The 18,446-nt window shown below is 40.2% G+C and overlaps 1 protein-coding gene across 2 annotated transcripts in view; it reads right to left on the reverse strand.

Moving 5' to 3' along the window:
- khdrbs3 (KH domain containing, RNA binding, signal transduction associated 3) overlaps positions 1-18,446 on the reverse strand; it is a 174,007-nt gene that overhangs the window by 57,627 nt on the left and 97,934 nt on the right. Inside the window, exons 1-2 of one of the 2 annotated variants that reach the window (XM_085396527.1) lie at positions 8,938-9,412; positions 822-968 (exon numbers count right to left, since the gene is read on the reverse strand). In XM_085396527.1, the coding sequence (XP_085252653.1) occupies positions 822-968; positions 8,938-9,126 (336 nt within the window). In that variant the 5' untranslated portion in view covers positions 9,127-9,412. Of the gene's footprint in view, positions 1-821; positions 969-8,937; positions 9,413-18,446 lie in introns of those variants that run through there. The other variant, XM_085396525.1, reaches the window with a different exon arrangement.

Here is an 18,446-nt window from a genome sequence, read left to right on the forward strand (position 1 = left end):
TGCAGACGGCAATAGACTCGCTTTCAATTACACTGTATTAAATTACGTCCTTTATCTCCAGGGCTGCAGCCCCAGGAATATCTAATTAATATACTTTACAGTACTGCCGTGACCGCCGTTCCTGAGGCAGCAAAACATTTCAGATCATTCCTGTTGATAAATCCTCGGGACCCAGCTTGACTTCATCTTTTCACACAGCTGCTTTTTGCCCCTAACTTAAAACGGTATGGAAATATGGCTTTAATCTTAAAATGACTGATATGATTGTCATGTGTCCGCAGTATCAGTGTCTACACTTTATGGCAACTTTGAGATGAGAAGGTAGTCAGTGGGGACGGGACTGCCTATAATTAATGACGAGATGTAAATCATTGGTGCTCTGAGTATTGGAGACATCATTCATAATGAATGAAGAGTAAATAAGCTCCATGCTGTATGCTGCTGCCAAGGAGGGTTTGGCCCATGCAGAGAGATTCCCTCCTGTGGTCTTTTATTCCTCTTATACCCACGACTTCCCACACAGGATCACACACTGAATCACACACACACTTGGAAGACCCTGACAGAATTATAGTACAAGTTACAAACAAAGAGAGACAGTGAAAGAGCGACTCATCTCTGCTGTTATTCACTCACTTCACTGTGGACAGACTGAAATGAGTTGGCTGGGGCCAAAGGGCAGCTGGAGAGAGATTCAGGAGGAGAAAAAAGTAAAAGCCAGAAGAGGTAGGTGTGTGTGTGTGTGTGTGTGTGTGTGTGTGTGTGTGTGTGTGTGTGTGTGTGTGTGTGTGTGTGTGTGTGTGAGTAGAAAGGGAACATACTGGTATGAGAAACTTCTTGATCTCCTCCAGAGCGTGACCCATCCTGGCGTACGCCTCGGCTGGTGGGGCGAAGATCTCAATGAGGACGTGCAGGTCTTCGTTCAGGTGATGATATTTGGCCTCGCCGCTCTGCCGTAGCTCTTCTTCCTGATGCCACAACAAGAAAGAACAACAGTTTGTTATCATGCATTGTTTCTCTGAACAATAAGACTGGGCTTGCTTCCACTGCAAGGAACATTCACCTTCCTGTAACGATTTCCATAACTGTTAACATAATGAGGTTTGATGCTTTGCTCCTGCAGAGTTTAAGAACTTTAGCCAATGGGCATTCTTTACAATCTCCTCAGCTGTCACATTTAGCTGAATGTTTTTGTCCCATCTTCATTACTAATGGGCGGAATTGATGTGCAGTGCATGCTTATGCCGACATCTCTGCTTGTTGCATTTTGGCTCATCTATGTGATCGCTGTCACTTCATTAAAATAAATTAAGCAACTCTGGGAGGAAATGAAAGTTTTGATTTATAATTGATGGAGTGCAGTATTGATTTCTGTAAAACAGGCTTATGTGAAAAATTGAGAAGTCATTTAGAAAAATCATTTATACGGAAAAAAGATTTTTAAACCTTTCGCTCAGTGTGTAGTAGAGCGGTGAATCTAACATCCCCGTGCTGGTGTTTGTCCCAGATTATTATAATAATGTTGGTTCGGATCACACTGCAAATGACCAATCATGTTACGGTGACGTCATAGCGCTGCATCTTAATGGGAAAAAAAAGAAATTCAGTTTTATTTAGATAATGCCAAATCACAATAACAGTCGCCTCAAGGTTCTTTATATTGTAAAGTAAAGACCAGACCTGTAATAAAATATCCAGAGGGTTTTCGACCTACTGCACATTCACCTCCTCCTCTGCATACTGAGTTAATAGTGGAAACATCTCTTCCACTGCAAAACCAGCAACACGTGTCTTTATTTCCCACAGAAAGGCAGCTTTGGCTAAAGGCTAGCCATTATGGCTTCAGAGGTGTAGCACCAGCATCCTTCTCCTCCTCTACTGGTGGAGCTGTTGGCTCAACGTGTTTCCTTAAAACGTGAGTTTTTTAGCATCTAACGGACATGTAATAAGTTCTGCCATGTAACAGTGACCCTGTCTGCTATTTTGCTAGCTGATCTTAACAAGATAACGGATCACAAATGTAGGACTGGATACGTTCCTACTACGCAGCTGCTTGGCAACATGTCAGACAGAAATGACACACGTGTGAAAGCATGATGGACTTTTGTTCTTCCACTGCAAAAATTGACTTTTTTTTTATTTTTTGTGTAAAAATAAAATACACTCTTAACAAGCAAGTTTTGCACAAGAAAATTAAGCTTGTTCTAGGAAAATATTTTTCTCTATAAGATATTTCAGCTCATATTGAGCTTTTTTTCCCCAGTTACAGGGTATGGTAATGGTTTGGCTAAAATTACAGAATAAGAATACGATTACTTTTCTTATTTCAAGAGTAAAGCCACTTAAACAACTTTTCAATTCAAGAAATGTATTTAATGGGTGCTGGTTTAGCTCACTGTGTTGAGCGGGTGCCCGCATGCTGCATGGCTGACAGCCTGTCTTCCACTCTTTCTCTCCCTCTGTTTTCCTGTCGATTCTTCACTGCCTCTACCAATAAAGCCAAACAAAGGCCTAAAAAAGAAATATATTTAATGACACTAAAGTTTGTCCTACAGTTAGCTTCTTGTTTCTTCTTGTTTATATGAAAATCTAAATTAAGCTGTAAAATCTTAAGTCAAATTTTCTTCAATTAAGCGTAAATTGTAGACAGTCTTGTCCAGTTAATAGGCATACAGAAGTCAGAGTCATTTGCTAGTTTTAAGGATTCTAGCAAAAAAACCTTTTGCTTCCCTATTGGCAGATTTTTTTGTCAAAACAAGTTAATTTTGTCAGATTTAAGAATATTTGGCTTATTTCATGTAGAGCTGTTTTTTTTTTTCAGTGTCTCGTACAATGAAAAGAAATCTGCAGTACTGGACGCTGCCAGACGCTCATGTGCTTATGCCTGAAATTCTTACCCTGTCAGTTTTTTTGGATTTGATGAGCACCTTGAACAACGAGACATAAAACACTGACTCTCACAGACTGAATTGGTTGAATGGCAAGATAGACAACATGGAGGTAGTGTACTTTGCATTGCAAAAAGAAACTATATGGTATCTGCAAAATCAATATTTTGTGTCAATCTAAACCAAGAATAAAAATAGACTGACTCTAGACTTCTTTTTCTCCTCCACCAATATTCCCCTGCACTGATATCCTGTCCCTTAGCACAGCGCTAAGGTTAAACTCAGATTGTTGACCTTGTAGAATCAGCGTTAGTACAGCCTGGTATAAAACATTGTATGAATTACACAACAAGTCCTTTCATTAAGTTATCAATATGCACTTTACATTAGAAACTATAATCTTTCCCATGCTTTGACCTTTTTGTGTCACTTAATCCTGTAAAGTAACCGAAAGCTTAAAATGCACTGACAAGACATGCAAAATGTTCCTAAAGTTGTGTGTGATTTATGCACGTGATTTCACATTAACTAGTAAGACTTTGTTATTTTAGCTTAACATTGAGGTTTGGATGAGATAGACACACAGTCAGACACTGCATTTCATTCCCTTTCTCCCACATGTTGTTTGAGAAGAATGCACTACTGTGCAAATCTCTAATTCTCAGTTTATGTCATGTTCTTTTTCAATTTAAAATGATGTTTGGCAATCATAGAAGACATAGCCAATGTAAAGAAATATAACATTTAAAAAAAAGTTAACAAATAAATAAATCACCATCTATCATCCTCTGAGCCGACACAACCACCAAGCAAATGTGTTTTCCCTGTGACACGCCGGCTCCACAGTGGCACTCTGAGAAGCTCCGGTTTAAAGCGCACATTTGACTTATGCGAGACGATCTTTTATAGAATATCAAGGTCACCTTATTGTTGACAGCGAGTTTCCCAGATTACTGTCACGTGTAACAAAGAAAAGTGCCAAATCCTCTTAAGGGAAAGGCTACAATTCCATAAAAATGAGTAACAGATTAATATATTTGTATCACCATAGTTGATGATTAATATTCTTTTGGCGACACAAAGGTCACCAGCAAATTGCATGCTAATCCATCACATAGTTGTGTACATATTTCATGCAAGAGTCGAAGTGTCAACCTCATGGCTGAGCTAAAAGAAAAAAGGCAATGGATCAGGAAAGGATTCATCCTCTGGGACCACAAAAGTCTGACAATTTCACGTAAAATCTGTTATGTTAGCATGGACCAAAGCAAAGAACGGAACCATTTGGTCAGAGAAAGTACTCTGATTAGTTGTATAAGCTATTTACAATTCACTGATCCACTCTGATTTTCAAATAAAAAAATTTATGCGCAAGTTCAGTAAAGAGGATCTGTAATCACTCATCCGCCTGCACTCCTGTTTATTAAAGCCTCTAGTTGATTGTTTATACCACTTTGACTTCCCCACACCGTCAACTCAGTGCTCTTGTGTCATTCTGCCTTTCATTCCTGCAGTCTGCCTCTTCCCCGTTTCCACCTCACCCTGTTCACTCAGACCCCCTGCAAGCCTCGTCTTCCTTTCCAACACCACCAGCGTCTCGACATCAGGGGGTCCTGTCCTAATTCCTGTCAATTCTGGGACTCTGTTTTGCCACGTTGGTTCATCAGAGTCTTGTTAATCAAATTCTCCATCTCAATAAATCATGTTCAGTTCTTCCAAATCATGTCTTCTTATGGAACAGTCTTGTGGTGGGTGAAACATTATTTAATTACTCCAAAATATACCAGTTCAAAATAACGGTTTACTAGTCTTGGACTTCACACGACGGCCTTCATTTTATGTATAACGCTTTAACCTGCAACACTGTTTCATGGGCTCGCATGAAAGAGCTTGCATTTGTTGTTTACTTCCACCCAAACCCCTGAAAGCACAGCAGATGTAACTCGCTCCTCTCTGCCACGAGCCTGCGAGAGCACAGCGCATTCATGCTGCAACAGAAAAGTATAACGTGTAAACAGAGGGGCCGCACAGGCCATTCAGACCAGACAGAAACAGGCCAGTATCGTGTTATTGATAGCGAGAAATAGGACAGCAAAAAACCCCAAATGTCTCTGACCGCATCGCACAAAGGAAACAACAGGTTTGGCGTCCCAGTTTTTCCCTTTCAATGAAAAAAAGAGAAGAGAAAAAGGCTTCTCTAGGGCACTTCCAATGGTGGCAGCTTCCTCGTCTCCCTTCTCTCTCTCTCTCTCTTTCCAGCGTCACGCAAACCAGTGTCTCTGATGTCACCTAATTATAAATAACCTTCTTTTAAGAGTGCCTGTGGTATGTTAATGATATGTTAATTTCACCCATAAATCTGTGCTTTACGAGCAGAGGGCTCCTTTGCTCATAGCACCAGAGCTGCCGGTGTTGTGCAGGGAGTGTGAGCGGGGTGTTGGAAAGAGGCAACTGCTCACAGATCTGTCTCTCCTCTTCCCTTTCATGTGCTTCTTAGTATATTTGCATGAAAAAACATATGAAAAACAATCATTATCGAAGTTCTTTTAACTTAAAAAAAAAGTCTAGGGCGTGTCATCTGAGGACTTTCTATTTAAAAACTGTTCTTTTTCCGAATACTCTGTCTTAACAGTCCATTTAACATGCAGTGTCATTGTTACACCTCGTGGATGGTGGCCACATCAAATGCATATGATATTGTAGTAGTTTTCATACATTAGGTGGCCTTTCTCAGGGCTGATGAGACGCATAAGTGATGCAGCAGAGTCCTATAGCAGCTCAGCAGCCCACAGCAGGAGAATACGGCTGTCGGCTTTTTATATCTATAGGCAGCGTCTTCCTTCCGTTTACATTTTCTTCCTCTGTAAATCTGCTTATTGAAAGCTGTTCACCCTGGTAACACGAGGCCACACAACACTGTGGACGTAGGAACTCCAGCAGCAGGAGCTTAGTGGTAAAAAATAACACCAAGCTTGGAATTGAAATTCACATTCAAATGAGATATTCAAGAACAGACAGTGAAAAATTCTATTATTCTGTGTGTGTGACAGGTGGGGTGAACTACACAGCTCTATCAGCCTTACTCATCTGCACTTCTGACAACCAAAGTGGCTCATAGACACACCAGATTTCTTCTTTAACGTGACAAACGTGTACTTACATATAGTCTGAGGAAATGTCTCTCCCAACAATAGCTGTCTCACAGCATAAAGGCGCACCGCCTTAGCCAAAAAGAGTGAGAGCTTATCTCTGCCGTACTGGTTTTCTATTACTGGTTACCAGGGAAGTTTGAAATGATTTGAAGATTATTCTATCTCATTTAAAGTTACTGAAATGATTTGAACCAGCTAGTATCTTAACCTCCAGATCTCTGAAATCTGCTGCTGAATGTCTGGTTCTCTTTGCTTTACATAGGAACATTTTCTACTATTTTCACCATTGTCACTCTAAATATCTCCTAATACTGTTGAAAGCCAAGTTAGACCGACATGTCCTCAGTTCTCTGAATTGGTGAGTTTTTGTAATTTTGCCTCTGTGCAGCATCACAGTAAATTTTAAATCTCATAATCAAGAAGTAATTGAAGTGGACACGTTGTAGCAAAAGTATTACAAAAGAGTGTAAGAAAAGTACAAAGATTAAAATTAATTTAACAGTTAATTTACAAGCAGTTTTATGGCTAGATAAGGTCTGTTAATTTAGCCCTGGTCTAGACTGTGTACCCCGCCACTCGCCACAGCTCTGACAGGGTCCAGTACCCCGTGACTACAATTTGGGTGAGTAGTTAAGAAGAGGATATTTACCATAACTACGTGGAATTTTACCTAACATAATTATCGGGCAATATATTCACATATTTGACCAGTCAACACGCAGCTAAACTCCTAAACAAAAGGAACATGCTGCAATATTTATCTAAATAACAAACACAGGGCACCAATTTTACACCAGGAACCAAATGATCCATCATTATTCTCATTCTGATGTTCACGTTGCCATTGAGGCACATAAAACTAGCTTTCTTTTGATTAATGTTAGCTGATGATCGCTAACCTGATAGCATGGATTAAAAAAACAAAAAATAAAAAGTAAAAATAAAAACAAATTTGCAGCTACCAGCTAACCTTAGCTTGATTGCTTGGAAATGCTGTTGTCACTAAAAATTATTTGAAGCCAGACTGTTTTTTGGTTGCTGTTGTTTTTTTTTTTATATAAAGGAATGAATGAACTGAGGAAAGAGCAAGCGTAAAGCATGAGGCCTTACCTTGCAAGCAGCTGGTTTCTCATGAGAGCAAGATTGCTACAGTCCATCCTGCCAGACATCATGCGAGCTGAGCAAGAGTTAGCTTGAACCAATTAGCATTCAAAGTGAGTGAGTTGCAGCTACTTTTTTTGAAAGTACCTTTTCAATTCACTTTAACCTCCTAAGACCCGAACTCTTTCATGTCATGCATTTTTAATTTCTCTTCAATATTTGGGTTGATTTGGACCTGATGAATGTAAAAACAAAGAATTACCAGTTTGTTTTATACCTGATTTTTGTTTCTGGGAGAAATGAAATCCACATATGAAGACATTCGTTGTAAATTTCAATAGACCAGTAGCAGTATAATGTCCTCGTAAGTGGATATCAGGCCCTTGTAGAGCAAAATTGAGTATTTTGGTCTAGACAACCCAAAATGTGATGTCCACATATGTGGATGCCAGGTCCTAGGAGGTTAAGATGCCAGCTAGATTTCCCGTTTAAAAGTCCAGTTCTGTGAGTGAACAACAGGATGACTTTATATGTGACCTTACGTTTATTTAAAATCGTGGCTTTATTTTGCTATATAGTGTTTAAGCACTCTAACCCAAAGCGTCTTGCAGGGTTTTTAGAACACTAGGGTACAATACAGAGCAAAATAAATCATATAAGTCTACAGAGTCTACTGCACAATGCTTTGGCAAGTCTAACCAAAAAACAAGGTAAGCTCAGCGAATTGGCTGACTCTGCAGAGGCCACGGTGACAATACAACATCACAGAAAACTGTACCAAAAGGCTCTAAAATTACTGTGCTACTTAGTGTGTTTCAAATAAATAAAACTATCAATCAATGAAAACAACTATAGGTAGAAATAAACTGTAGCAAAATGCTGTTGAACTCAACGTTATCTTCCACATTTAATCTACGAGTTTATATGATTAAGTGGTTCATCATGTTAACTTGTTAATGAATTGTGGAATGATTAGCCATGTAGTGTTGGTGGTGGAGCAGAGTAACAGCTTGCTTATTAATCCTGATGCAGAGCTTACTAAAAGTGAAACAAAGGAATTGCGACTGTTTTATCTTTTAGGAAAATTAAAGAGTGAGCACAGTTCCCAGGGAGGAAAATGGATGAGTTAATCACGGTGCTAATGAGAAGAGGGTGGGAAACACAGATGACTTTACATCATCCTGTTCTGACAGCAGCAGGACAACTGAACTGCTGTAAGCTGGAGCGGTGACTCCCGGCTGCTCTGGCTCCTTCCAGCTTCTCGGGACTCACGTTCTTGTGAGCACATCAAGGATCTGCAGCAAACATTTGTGTAGTTATAGTAGGGCTGCTCAATTAATCGAATTTTAATCACGATTACGATCTGGGCTTTCAACGATCATTAAAAATGACTGAGCCGATTATTAGCCCCTCCCTCATTTATCCGCGACACCTAAAGGCCGGTCCGTGAAAATATTGTCGGGCATAAACTGGTCCGTGGCGCAAAAAAGGTTGGAGACCGCTGATTAAGAGGACCCGAGGGAAGCTCGGAAAGCTAAGCAGAAGTTATTTGGAGAGGAGAGTGACTGCTGTTGGTTGAAAAGAGAGGTAAAAAAAAAAAAACTTCAGTGGTGTTGCACACTATTTTATATTATTTTTTAAAGTCATTATTCAATACATTGTTATTGTTAACCCTTTAAAGCCGGTCAGAGCAGCACGCTCCGTTTTGCGTAACTATTTTTAAATCCCTGTAGAACCTGAACGTAAGCTAGCACAATAATTTTTTTTGCATATGAAACCGGAGGAGTTGTACTTACATCTGATGCCATCAGCTTGTCCTCGGTCACGGTTTCCTTCCACATAAAGCTTTGCAAAAATTGCATAAAAAGCGCTTGCAGGAACAAAAACATAATATTCCAGAAACACGCTTTGCCGATCCGATCAGCTGTTCGTAACACTTCCCACAGTGAAACAGACGTCAGCGCGAACTGTCGCATGTCCGCCATTTCCTGGCCGAAACCGGAAGTGACGTCATTTTCGCGGAAAATGTATTTTTTTTTTTTTACTTGTACGCCTTAAAAACCTATACTGGTCATGTTTGACTTTTCTGAATAGTTTCTGGGATGCTTAGAACTCGAATTGCACTGCTGGAAATAGTTTATTTTGATGCACCTGCTGTTTTCTTTGCAAATTTGCATCATAGGATTGTTTTTTTGTTTTTCCTGCAGTATATAAAAATTGGTGTATCTCCAAAATAAAACTATGAAGACACTCAAAATAAATTTCCAGTTGTTGTAAACTATTTTTTGCAACTTTTTTGTATTTAAAGTTTTGAGGGATAAACCTCTTAAATTTCTCCAAGTAGAAATATATGTAAAAAACAAAAAACAAAAACGATTTTCAATTTTTTTGTAGTTTATTGCACTTTTTTGCAATTAATGTAGTTACTATGGACTTAATGCATACATATTATTAAAATATGGGCTATAACAGTTGCATAGCAACTTGAAATGCTCCCACAAACGGCACTACAACATGTAAAACCGTTTCTTCGCCCGCTTTGAGACGACCAAGCCCTCAGCTGCCACACCACTTCCACCCGCCCCCAGCACTGGCACACTAACACTTAGGGAGCACCAAGTGAGGTGTGTTCTAAGGTCAGCGAATCCCAGGAAGGCGGCAGGTCCTGATGGAATACATGGAAAGGTTCTCAGAGCATGTGCTGACGAACTGACCGGAGTCTTCACTAAAATCTTCAACCTTTCCTTGTCATCAAACACCGTCCCGCCCTGCCTCAAAACCTCCACCATCATCCCCATCGCCAAGAAGACAGCTGTGGCCAGCCCAAATGACTACAGGCCTGTTGCACTTACGCCTGTAGTGATGAAGTGCTTTGAGAGACTGGTCTGTCAGCACATCAGGGCCGGTCTGCCTCCCACTCTGGACCCCCACCAATTTGCCTACAGGAAAAATCGTTCCACCGAGGACGCTATCACCATAGCGCTCCACACTGCGCTGAGTCACCTGGAGCACCGAGGAAGCTATGTGAGAATGCTCTTTCTGGACTTCAGCTCAGCATTCAATCATATCATCCCGGAGATCCTGGTCCAGAAACTGTCTCACCTGGGACTCTCCACCCCCATCTGCCTCTGGATCAAGGACTTCCTGACAAATAGACCACAGTCTGTCAGACTCCTGTCAGTCCCCTCCTGTTTACGCTCTACACATCCGACTGCTCCCCTACCCATCTCTCAAACACCATCATAAAGTTCGCGGATGACACCACAGTGGTTGGACTCATCTCAAGGGGGGAGGAGTCGGACTACAGAGATGAGGTCAACAGACTGGCTGAGTGGTGTTCAGTTAACAACCTCCAACTGAACACCACGAAAACTAAAGAACTTATCTTGGACTTCAGGAAGGGCAGAGCAGACCCGGCCCCACTTTACATTCACGGGAGCTGTGTGGAGAGGGTACACTCCATGAGGTTTCTGGGCGTGCAGATATCTGATGACCTCTCCTGGACTGCAAATACTACAGCGGTGGTTAAAAAGGCCCAGCAGCGTCTCCACTTTCTGAGAGTGCTCAGGAGGAACAACCTGGAGGAGAGGCTGCTGGTGACATTTTACAGAGCCACCATAGAGAGCATCCTAACGTACGGCATAACAACATGGTATGCAGGGTGCTCAGCTGCAGACAGGAAAGTACTGCAGAGGGTCATCAACACAGCCCAGAAGATCACTGGCTGCTCTCTGCCCAGCCTGGAGGTCACTGCAAACTCTCGGTACCTCAGCAGAGCTGGCAATATCATCAAGGACCACTCTCACCCCAGCAACCAACTGTTTGAATTATTACCGTCAGGCCGACGGTACAGGTCACATAAAACCAGGACAAACAGATTCAGGGATAGCTTCTTTCCCAGAGCTATCACCGTAGTAAATAAGCACAAAAACAATTGAACCTATTCCATACCGTCACTGTCATTATATTATGCTGCTATTCATACTGTCATTATATTAATGCTGCTATCCTGTATATATTGTACATACTATTGTTTGAGTACTTACGATTGTTTTTTTTTGTACCTTTTATATTTTACATTTATATTTATTATTGAAACTTGCACCAAGGGAGTGGCACTCCAATTTCGTTGTACTCTGTACAATGACAATAAAGGCTATTCTATTCTATTCTAAAAAAATAATATAAGCTCTGGCGGACTTGGTTCTATGGTAGGTCTTAAAGGGTTAAATAAATATCGTCAAATAATCGCGATCTCAATTTCAGTGAAAATAATCGTGATTATCATTTTTGCCATAATCGAGCAGCCCTAAGTTATAGCAGTTCTTGCAGTGTCTCTGCCACATGTAAGAGCTTAAAAGCAAATGAACTAAGCATTGTCTAGTTTCACCCCCCAAGAAGCAAGTCTACAATTACATTTCCATGGGGTGAAAACGGTATATTATCACCTTTCCTGTCAGTCATATGTAACCCAGAGGTATGGTGCAGTATGCATTTTATCATTATAAATAGAAATGTGTCCTTAAAGGAAGCGGTTCTTCACTCGGCGTGTCTGTACAGATAAGACAACTTTGTTTTCACTTGTCTACAAAAAGCCTTCGGGGGTCTCTCTTTGCTCTGCAGTAGCCCAGCACCCTGACCCGCGCAAGGGCACAAAACTACAATGACACACACTGTGAAGCTGAAAACAGAGAGTCAGCAACCAGCTCAACATGAAGTATTCATTTTGCAGCAACGGTATATCCCTCACCTAAAAAAAGAGAGGAAGCACTAGCTTGAGGAGCGTCCCTGACAGAAAGCTGTCAGGAATAAATCCCACAGCGGTTCTACGTAGACAGTTGAGGGCTGCCGAGGTCAGCATATCGCCATAACAGATCTTTTCTCCCACCTACTCGAGAGGAGTGTACCATCAAAGACTATTGATCACAGTAATCAAAAAGAATGTGCTGTATGACAGCAAGAGTCATCGCCATCAACAAATCACCTCTGACAAACAGAGGGGGAGAGGAGACACAGACAAGCCAAGAGAAGTCGATTTATTCCCAGTTAAACACTCCTGTGTGCAATCAATCCGGCTGCTAAGGATCTTCTGTTAGAGCCATTTATATCCTCTCTTTATGTGTGGACATGATCGGGGATGATAGAAGTCATTAAACTGGATTGTGTTTGAAATTTCAAGCTATACCCTCTTCACAAAATCTTTTTTCTTCCCATGAAGTTTGGTTCGAATCTTCACAAAGACTCAAAATTTCTATGAAAACAAACCCATAAATCCAGAAAGAGTGTTTTTTCCTGTGTGCTTGCTGATTTGACTGCATGTGTTTTACACGCTACGAGAGAGACGAAGTATGCTTTGAAAGATGTCAGGCGTATTTGGTGATCCCCAAGATCATTCCCATTTCCATAAACTTTTGAAATTTGTTTTCCCAGACATAGTTGTTTTTGCATTTCTCCAATGGAGCCTAGGTGACCTGAGAGCTGTCAATCAAGCAGAGATTGTAGATACGGGGGGTGATCTGAGACAAACACACTTATACATTTTCAGATCAGCGTCTTCCAATTTAGAACGAAAAGAAAATGAAAAAGGAAAAACTTCTTTTATTAAAAACACTCCCTGTGATTCTACACCCTAAAAAATTATTCAGGGGCTTAGTAAATATCATTATAATTCTAAGTTAGATGACCTTGATTAAATCTTTGAAAATCACAAACGTGTTATCTTGAGTTGAAAATACTGAAAAGAATGCTTAAATTTTCAACACCAGTTTTTGAGTTGAACTGAGTTCTTTTGTTCAAGTTTATTTAAAAGAAAAAATTCTGTATTTGAAACACAGGGTGCATTATTTAAATCTACTCAATATATCTCATAGAAAGTACTCAAAATAACTGAGAGACTGGTATTCATATTTATCATTGTCTTTAACTTTAATTATTAATGGTTCAAAATCAATATAATTTTGTCCCCCAATACTAACTTAAAACTTTGAGTAAGACTAATGACCTTTGGCATGTACCGCGCGCGAGGAGCATGGCCTCATGGGAGATTTTCTGCACGTTGAACGAGACAGACACACATCCACTGCAGACTTGGTAACGTTTTCAGGTAAGTGACCATTCTTACATTAGCTGTCTTTATCCACACCGTTCTTTTATAACATGTTCTGAAGAAAGCGTTTGTCATGGTGGCTCACTTTTCGCAGCGTGTTTGTGCACGTTAATTTAAGTTTTCAACCCGTCTTCCAGTAAAGGCGGCGGGAAACCGCGCCCTTTTATCCTTTTACGTTCTGAGTCGCTATCTGCGTTCCGGGTAATTTGACCGGAATGTCCCGGTACCAGCGACCTGACCGTTTAATCGGGGGCATTTTAGGAACCACGTGAAAGCAGGTGTGCTCAGACATTTCTAGAAAATGGCCCTGTTGAGTCACGGTGCGGGAGCTGCGGTAGTCACGCGGCCTGACTCACTCTGTCAGGTTGTTCAGGAGGAGATGAACAGACGTCATCAATGGCTTTGGTAACTAAGAAGACCTGCCCGCGGAACAGTTCATAGCAGCAACCATGCTGCTTAGCTTTCTTGTTCTATGTGGGGTCTTTCAGAGCATATAAGACGCTGCTTTCAGCTTTGTCCTGAACAGGGCCAGTTTTTGAGAGAACGCTGAGAGGACCGCCCGGGTCAGCAGATTACCTCATCCAGGGCCGGTCCAAAGTACTATGGGGCCTTAAGTAAATTTAGACTCGGGGCCCTACTTCCTTTCAGATCCCAGAAAATAATGGAAAAAAAAAAAGCTTTGGTCTTTTGGGTCAAGCCAAAAGTACCATCATTTCCAGTATAGTTACTCCCAATTTACATAAATAAATGTTTATTTCAATCCAAGCTAAAATTTCTTATAAGAGATTGATGTTATGGCAGATTACTCAGTGACATGTTTTGTAATGATAAAGTTTTGATTTGTATTTTTTCAGCACCATCTTCACCACCAGGAGAAAAAAATCTGCATCAACTACAAAGTAAAGCAGGTAATTTTACTCAGAGGACTTGATGTGTTAAATTTTGGAATGATATGATATTGTTTTATACAAGCTGAGTAGTGGATGGTGATACCACCTAAATATTTATACTGGTTTTGTGGTGGGTTATTTTAGTCATACAAATGCCAAATCTAAATTTTGAGAATTTTTCAGTTCGGTAAATATATTGATGAGTTCATGGTCTGTCATCTAGTGTCACCATACTATCTTTTTATTTATACAGCATGGTGATGTGATTCAGATTATTTCAATGTGGTTAAGTATTGTACTTTGTTCCATGTTGACTTATTTGTAAGTTGTATCCTCCACCTGAATTGGTAGTGAGTATTGGTTATTCAATCAGTTAATCATACAAAAACTGCGTAAATATGGTTATACACCATTCTGTCATCTTCATACTGTGAGACATATTTTCTCACAATTTTTTAGGTCACAGGTGATGAGATGGCAGTGTAAACTCTGCAAACATGAGGAGTCATCAAAAGTGTCACTACTCAAACATTATCGAGTGAAACATGGTACATTTGGTCATGGCTATTCCATACCCTGTCTTCATTTGAATTGTCCTTGCTCTTTTAAGACATGGGGTGCCTTACGCTCACACTTGTCTAGGTCTCACAGTTCGCATGAAACGGAAGAGTGTGAGGTCCTTCCAACTATTAGATGTAAAATCTGTGACTCTTTTTACCCAAACACAAAAGACTATTTTCAACATATAAATTCCCATTTGAAAAGCCATGAAACCATAGAGTGTGTTTTTGATGGTTGTGAGTTTAAGACAAACATTTGTGGGACTTATGCGACTCACAGAAGTCGAAAGCACAGATTTTGTTCATGGAAGCACTTTAAAACTAACTTGATTTCAAAGCAAACTGTCAGTACATCTAATGAAATCGTCTTACCAGCACTGGAATTAGAAGATCACGAGGACTTGGATGTCACCACTGAACTTGGTTGTGAAAGGGAAACAACAAATGAAATTTTGAAAAATATTGGTGTGCTCTTGTTAAAACTGGAAAGCATCTATAATGTTTCTGGTAAATGTGTGGATGACTTGGTAGAACAGCTCAGTTATATCTGCACATTATCACTTCAGTATATTCCAAAGTCAATAAGTGATATTCTTATTAAGAATAACTGTAATATTGATCAGTCTTTTGTCAGTGAATTGGCTGAAAAAATATGTCACTGTAGTCCTTTATGTGCAGCCCTTAGTCCTGATGGTCCCTTTGCTTCAAGATATAAGAGACAGAAATATTTCAAGGAAAACTTCTGTGTTATTGAACCAGTAGAATACTGTTTGGATCCAGAAAAGAATTCCACTTTTCAGTATGTGCCTATTCTTCAGTCCTTGCAGCTGTTACTGAGTAAAGAAGATGTTAACAGTATATTAACTAGACATTTGAACACTTCACAGTTATCCTCTTTCCACGATGGACAATATTTCAAGCAAAACCAACTTTGTGCTATTGAGGACTTAAGTATTTCCCTTGTTCTCTATGTGGATGACTTTGAAATTTGTAATCCACTTGGGACTTCAAGAAAAAAAAACACAAAGTCACAGCTGTGTACTGGGTACTTGCTGATATACCAACTGAACTGAGATCACAGCTAACATCAATTCAATTGGCTCTCCTGTGTAAGGCAAGTGATGTTAAAACTTTTGGCTATGAAACTGTTCTCGAGCCACTTTTAAAGGATCTCATAACATTAGAGAGAGACGGGATTTTTTGTTCACAGCTTGGTAGATATATCAGGGGCACTGTTTTTTGTGTTTGTGCTGACAATCTTGGCGCTCATTCTCTTAGTGGACTCGTGGAAAGCTTTTCTGGACATTACATCTGTAGATTTTGCCTTGGAGACCATTCAGACTTTCAGCAAAAAGAAGTTCGTTCAGGAGCTTTTCCACCAAGAACAAAAGAGAACTATGATCTACATGTCCAAACCATAAAGGAAAATTCCTCCTCGGTTCATTTTTGTGGTGTGAAGAAAGGTTGTCCATTAACAGGGAAATTAAAATATTTCCATTTTGTCACAGGGTATCCTCCAGATCTTTTGCACGACCTTTTTGAAGGCATAATTCCACTAGAATTAGCATTATGCCTTCATGTGTTTATCCGTAAACGTTACTTTTCCTTAACTGAACTCAATAACTTCATAACAGAATTTCCTTACAAATGGACCGATAAAACAGATCGCCCCCAAATCATCCCCCTAAATTTTTCCACTCGCAAAAGCATTGGTGGCAACGCACATGAAAATTGGACGTTATTGAGACTATTACCTTTTATTATTGGGGAAAAGATTCCCAAAAATGATGAAGCATGGCAAGTTCTTATGACTCTAAAAGATATAACTGAACTTGTTGTGTCCCCTAGTCACAGAGAGGAAAGTATTTGCTACTTGGACACACTTATATCTGAACATCGCAACAGGCTATTGGAGGTTTTCCCAGAGCAAAAACTAACTCCAAAACACCATTTTTTGGAGCATTATCCTGACTTGATCAGAGGATTTGGTCCATTAGTATGCCTCTGGACTATGCGCTTTGAGGGTAAACATAGTTTCTTTAAGAAGGTTGTTAAACACACAAACAGCTTCAGAAATGTACTATTGTCACTTGCCTCAAAGCACCAGATGATGATGGCATACTATTCAGATGGTAATGCATTGAAGCCATCAGTGTGTGTCACTAAAGTATCATCTCTTCCATTGGAACTGCTTGATGTAGAAATACAGCAGTGTCTCAAGGAACTTTATCCAACACAAGCCTATGTGAATTTGACCAACTCTCTGACTCATCATGGAACTAAATATGCCTCAGGAATGGTTTTGCCTCATGGATGTACTTGTGGCTTACCTGACTTTGTGGAGATTTTACAGATTGTTGTCTTAAGCAATGAATTTCTTTTCATTGTGAAGTTGCTCAACAGCTGGTATGATGAACATTTTAGGGCATTTATTCTGGATCCTTCTGGGAAAATGACCTTAATACATCCCAGAGTACTTGGTGACACTTACCCCTTAACACCATATCGTGTTGAAGGCAAGCAAATGGTGTCAATAAAACGTCACATTGTTTGTTAGTGTAAGGGGAAAGACTGAGATACCCCCTTTCTTTTTCTTTTTTCTTGTGGTTTTTATTCTGCAGATGGACTCCGTTGCCTTGAAAGTAATTTTTGGACAACAGAGTGAGAAGCTTGTGCTCTCTTCAGGAATACCCAGGACTGTTGAGGAGTTGCATGAGACAGTGAGAGAGACATTTGGGCTAGTTGAGGATTTCATATTGCACTATTATGATGACTCATTTGGAGATTTCTTTACACTTCATTCTCCCAACCAAATCAAAGATAGGGGTACAGTCAAAGCTGTGGTCATTCCATCAGTAGTGCTTACATTGATTCCTCAGTGTGAAAATCCCTCAGATGTAAGTTCACTGAATGAAAGTTCAAGCTCTTCAACCTATAAAACCACAGAGGACCAAACAGATGGATCATCTCTGTCTTCAGACAACACTGTCATACTCTCCCCTCTTCAAAGTCCTCTAAAGACTACATGGCCAGATGAAATTGTCATTCCACTTTTCTCTGTGGCAACAGAGACTGTACTGAAAAATGCCAATGAAGTCTTTGTTCAAAATGGCACTGTGCTGAACAATACTTCAGTCAAGTCAGATATAATGGAAAAATTAGCTGATTATATGTACAGCTACACAGCCTACCCTACTGGCCTTCAGATTGGAGAAGTGGCAGAGGCTCTGGTCAAAAAGCACCCGTGTCTGACAGAGCCAGGCAGTCGTAATGGCTGGATGGGATGGATGTATAGTCTTAAATACAAGATGGGAAATTACAGGTCAAAGTTACAAAGTCTTGGAGTTCCAGAGGTTACTTGCAACTCACTGAAGAACAAGCACCCTGATGACAAGGCTCCAGCGAAGAACATAAAGAAGGCGCGGAAAGGAGAAGTGCTGTTTCTGCCACACTATCCAGGACAAGATGGTAAAGAACAGCAAGAGCTGGAGCGACAACAACTGATTGATGAGTGTAAGAAGAAAAACAGCACAGCCATCAAGGATTTAATGTGCAAAACCTTTGCACATAGAAGACATGATATTATCAGCCAACAGCTGAGTGTCAGCGACATCAAGGACAGATGGCCGGCGTTGTTTGACGTCTCCCAAGTAAGTGTACATTTAAAGGGATATCCACTTGTAAATAAAATTTGGTCTGTTAGATCCCCCATCATAAGAGAAGTGAGAAAAAACATGTTGCTACCATCC

This window comes from Rhamphochromis longiceps, linkage group LG22 (assembly GCF_057381845.1).
Source record: "Rhamphochromis longiceps isolate RC_006_pf linkage group LG22, R_longiceps_female_GT1.1, whole genome shotgun sequence".
Lineage (NCBI taxonomy): Eukaryota > Metazoa > Chordata > Actinopteri > Cichliformes > Cichlidae > Rhamphochromis > Rhamphochromis longiceps.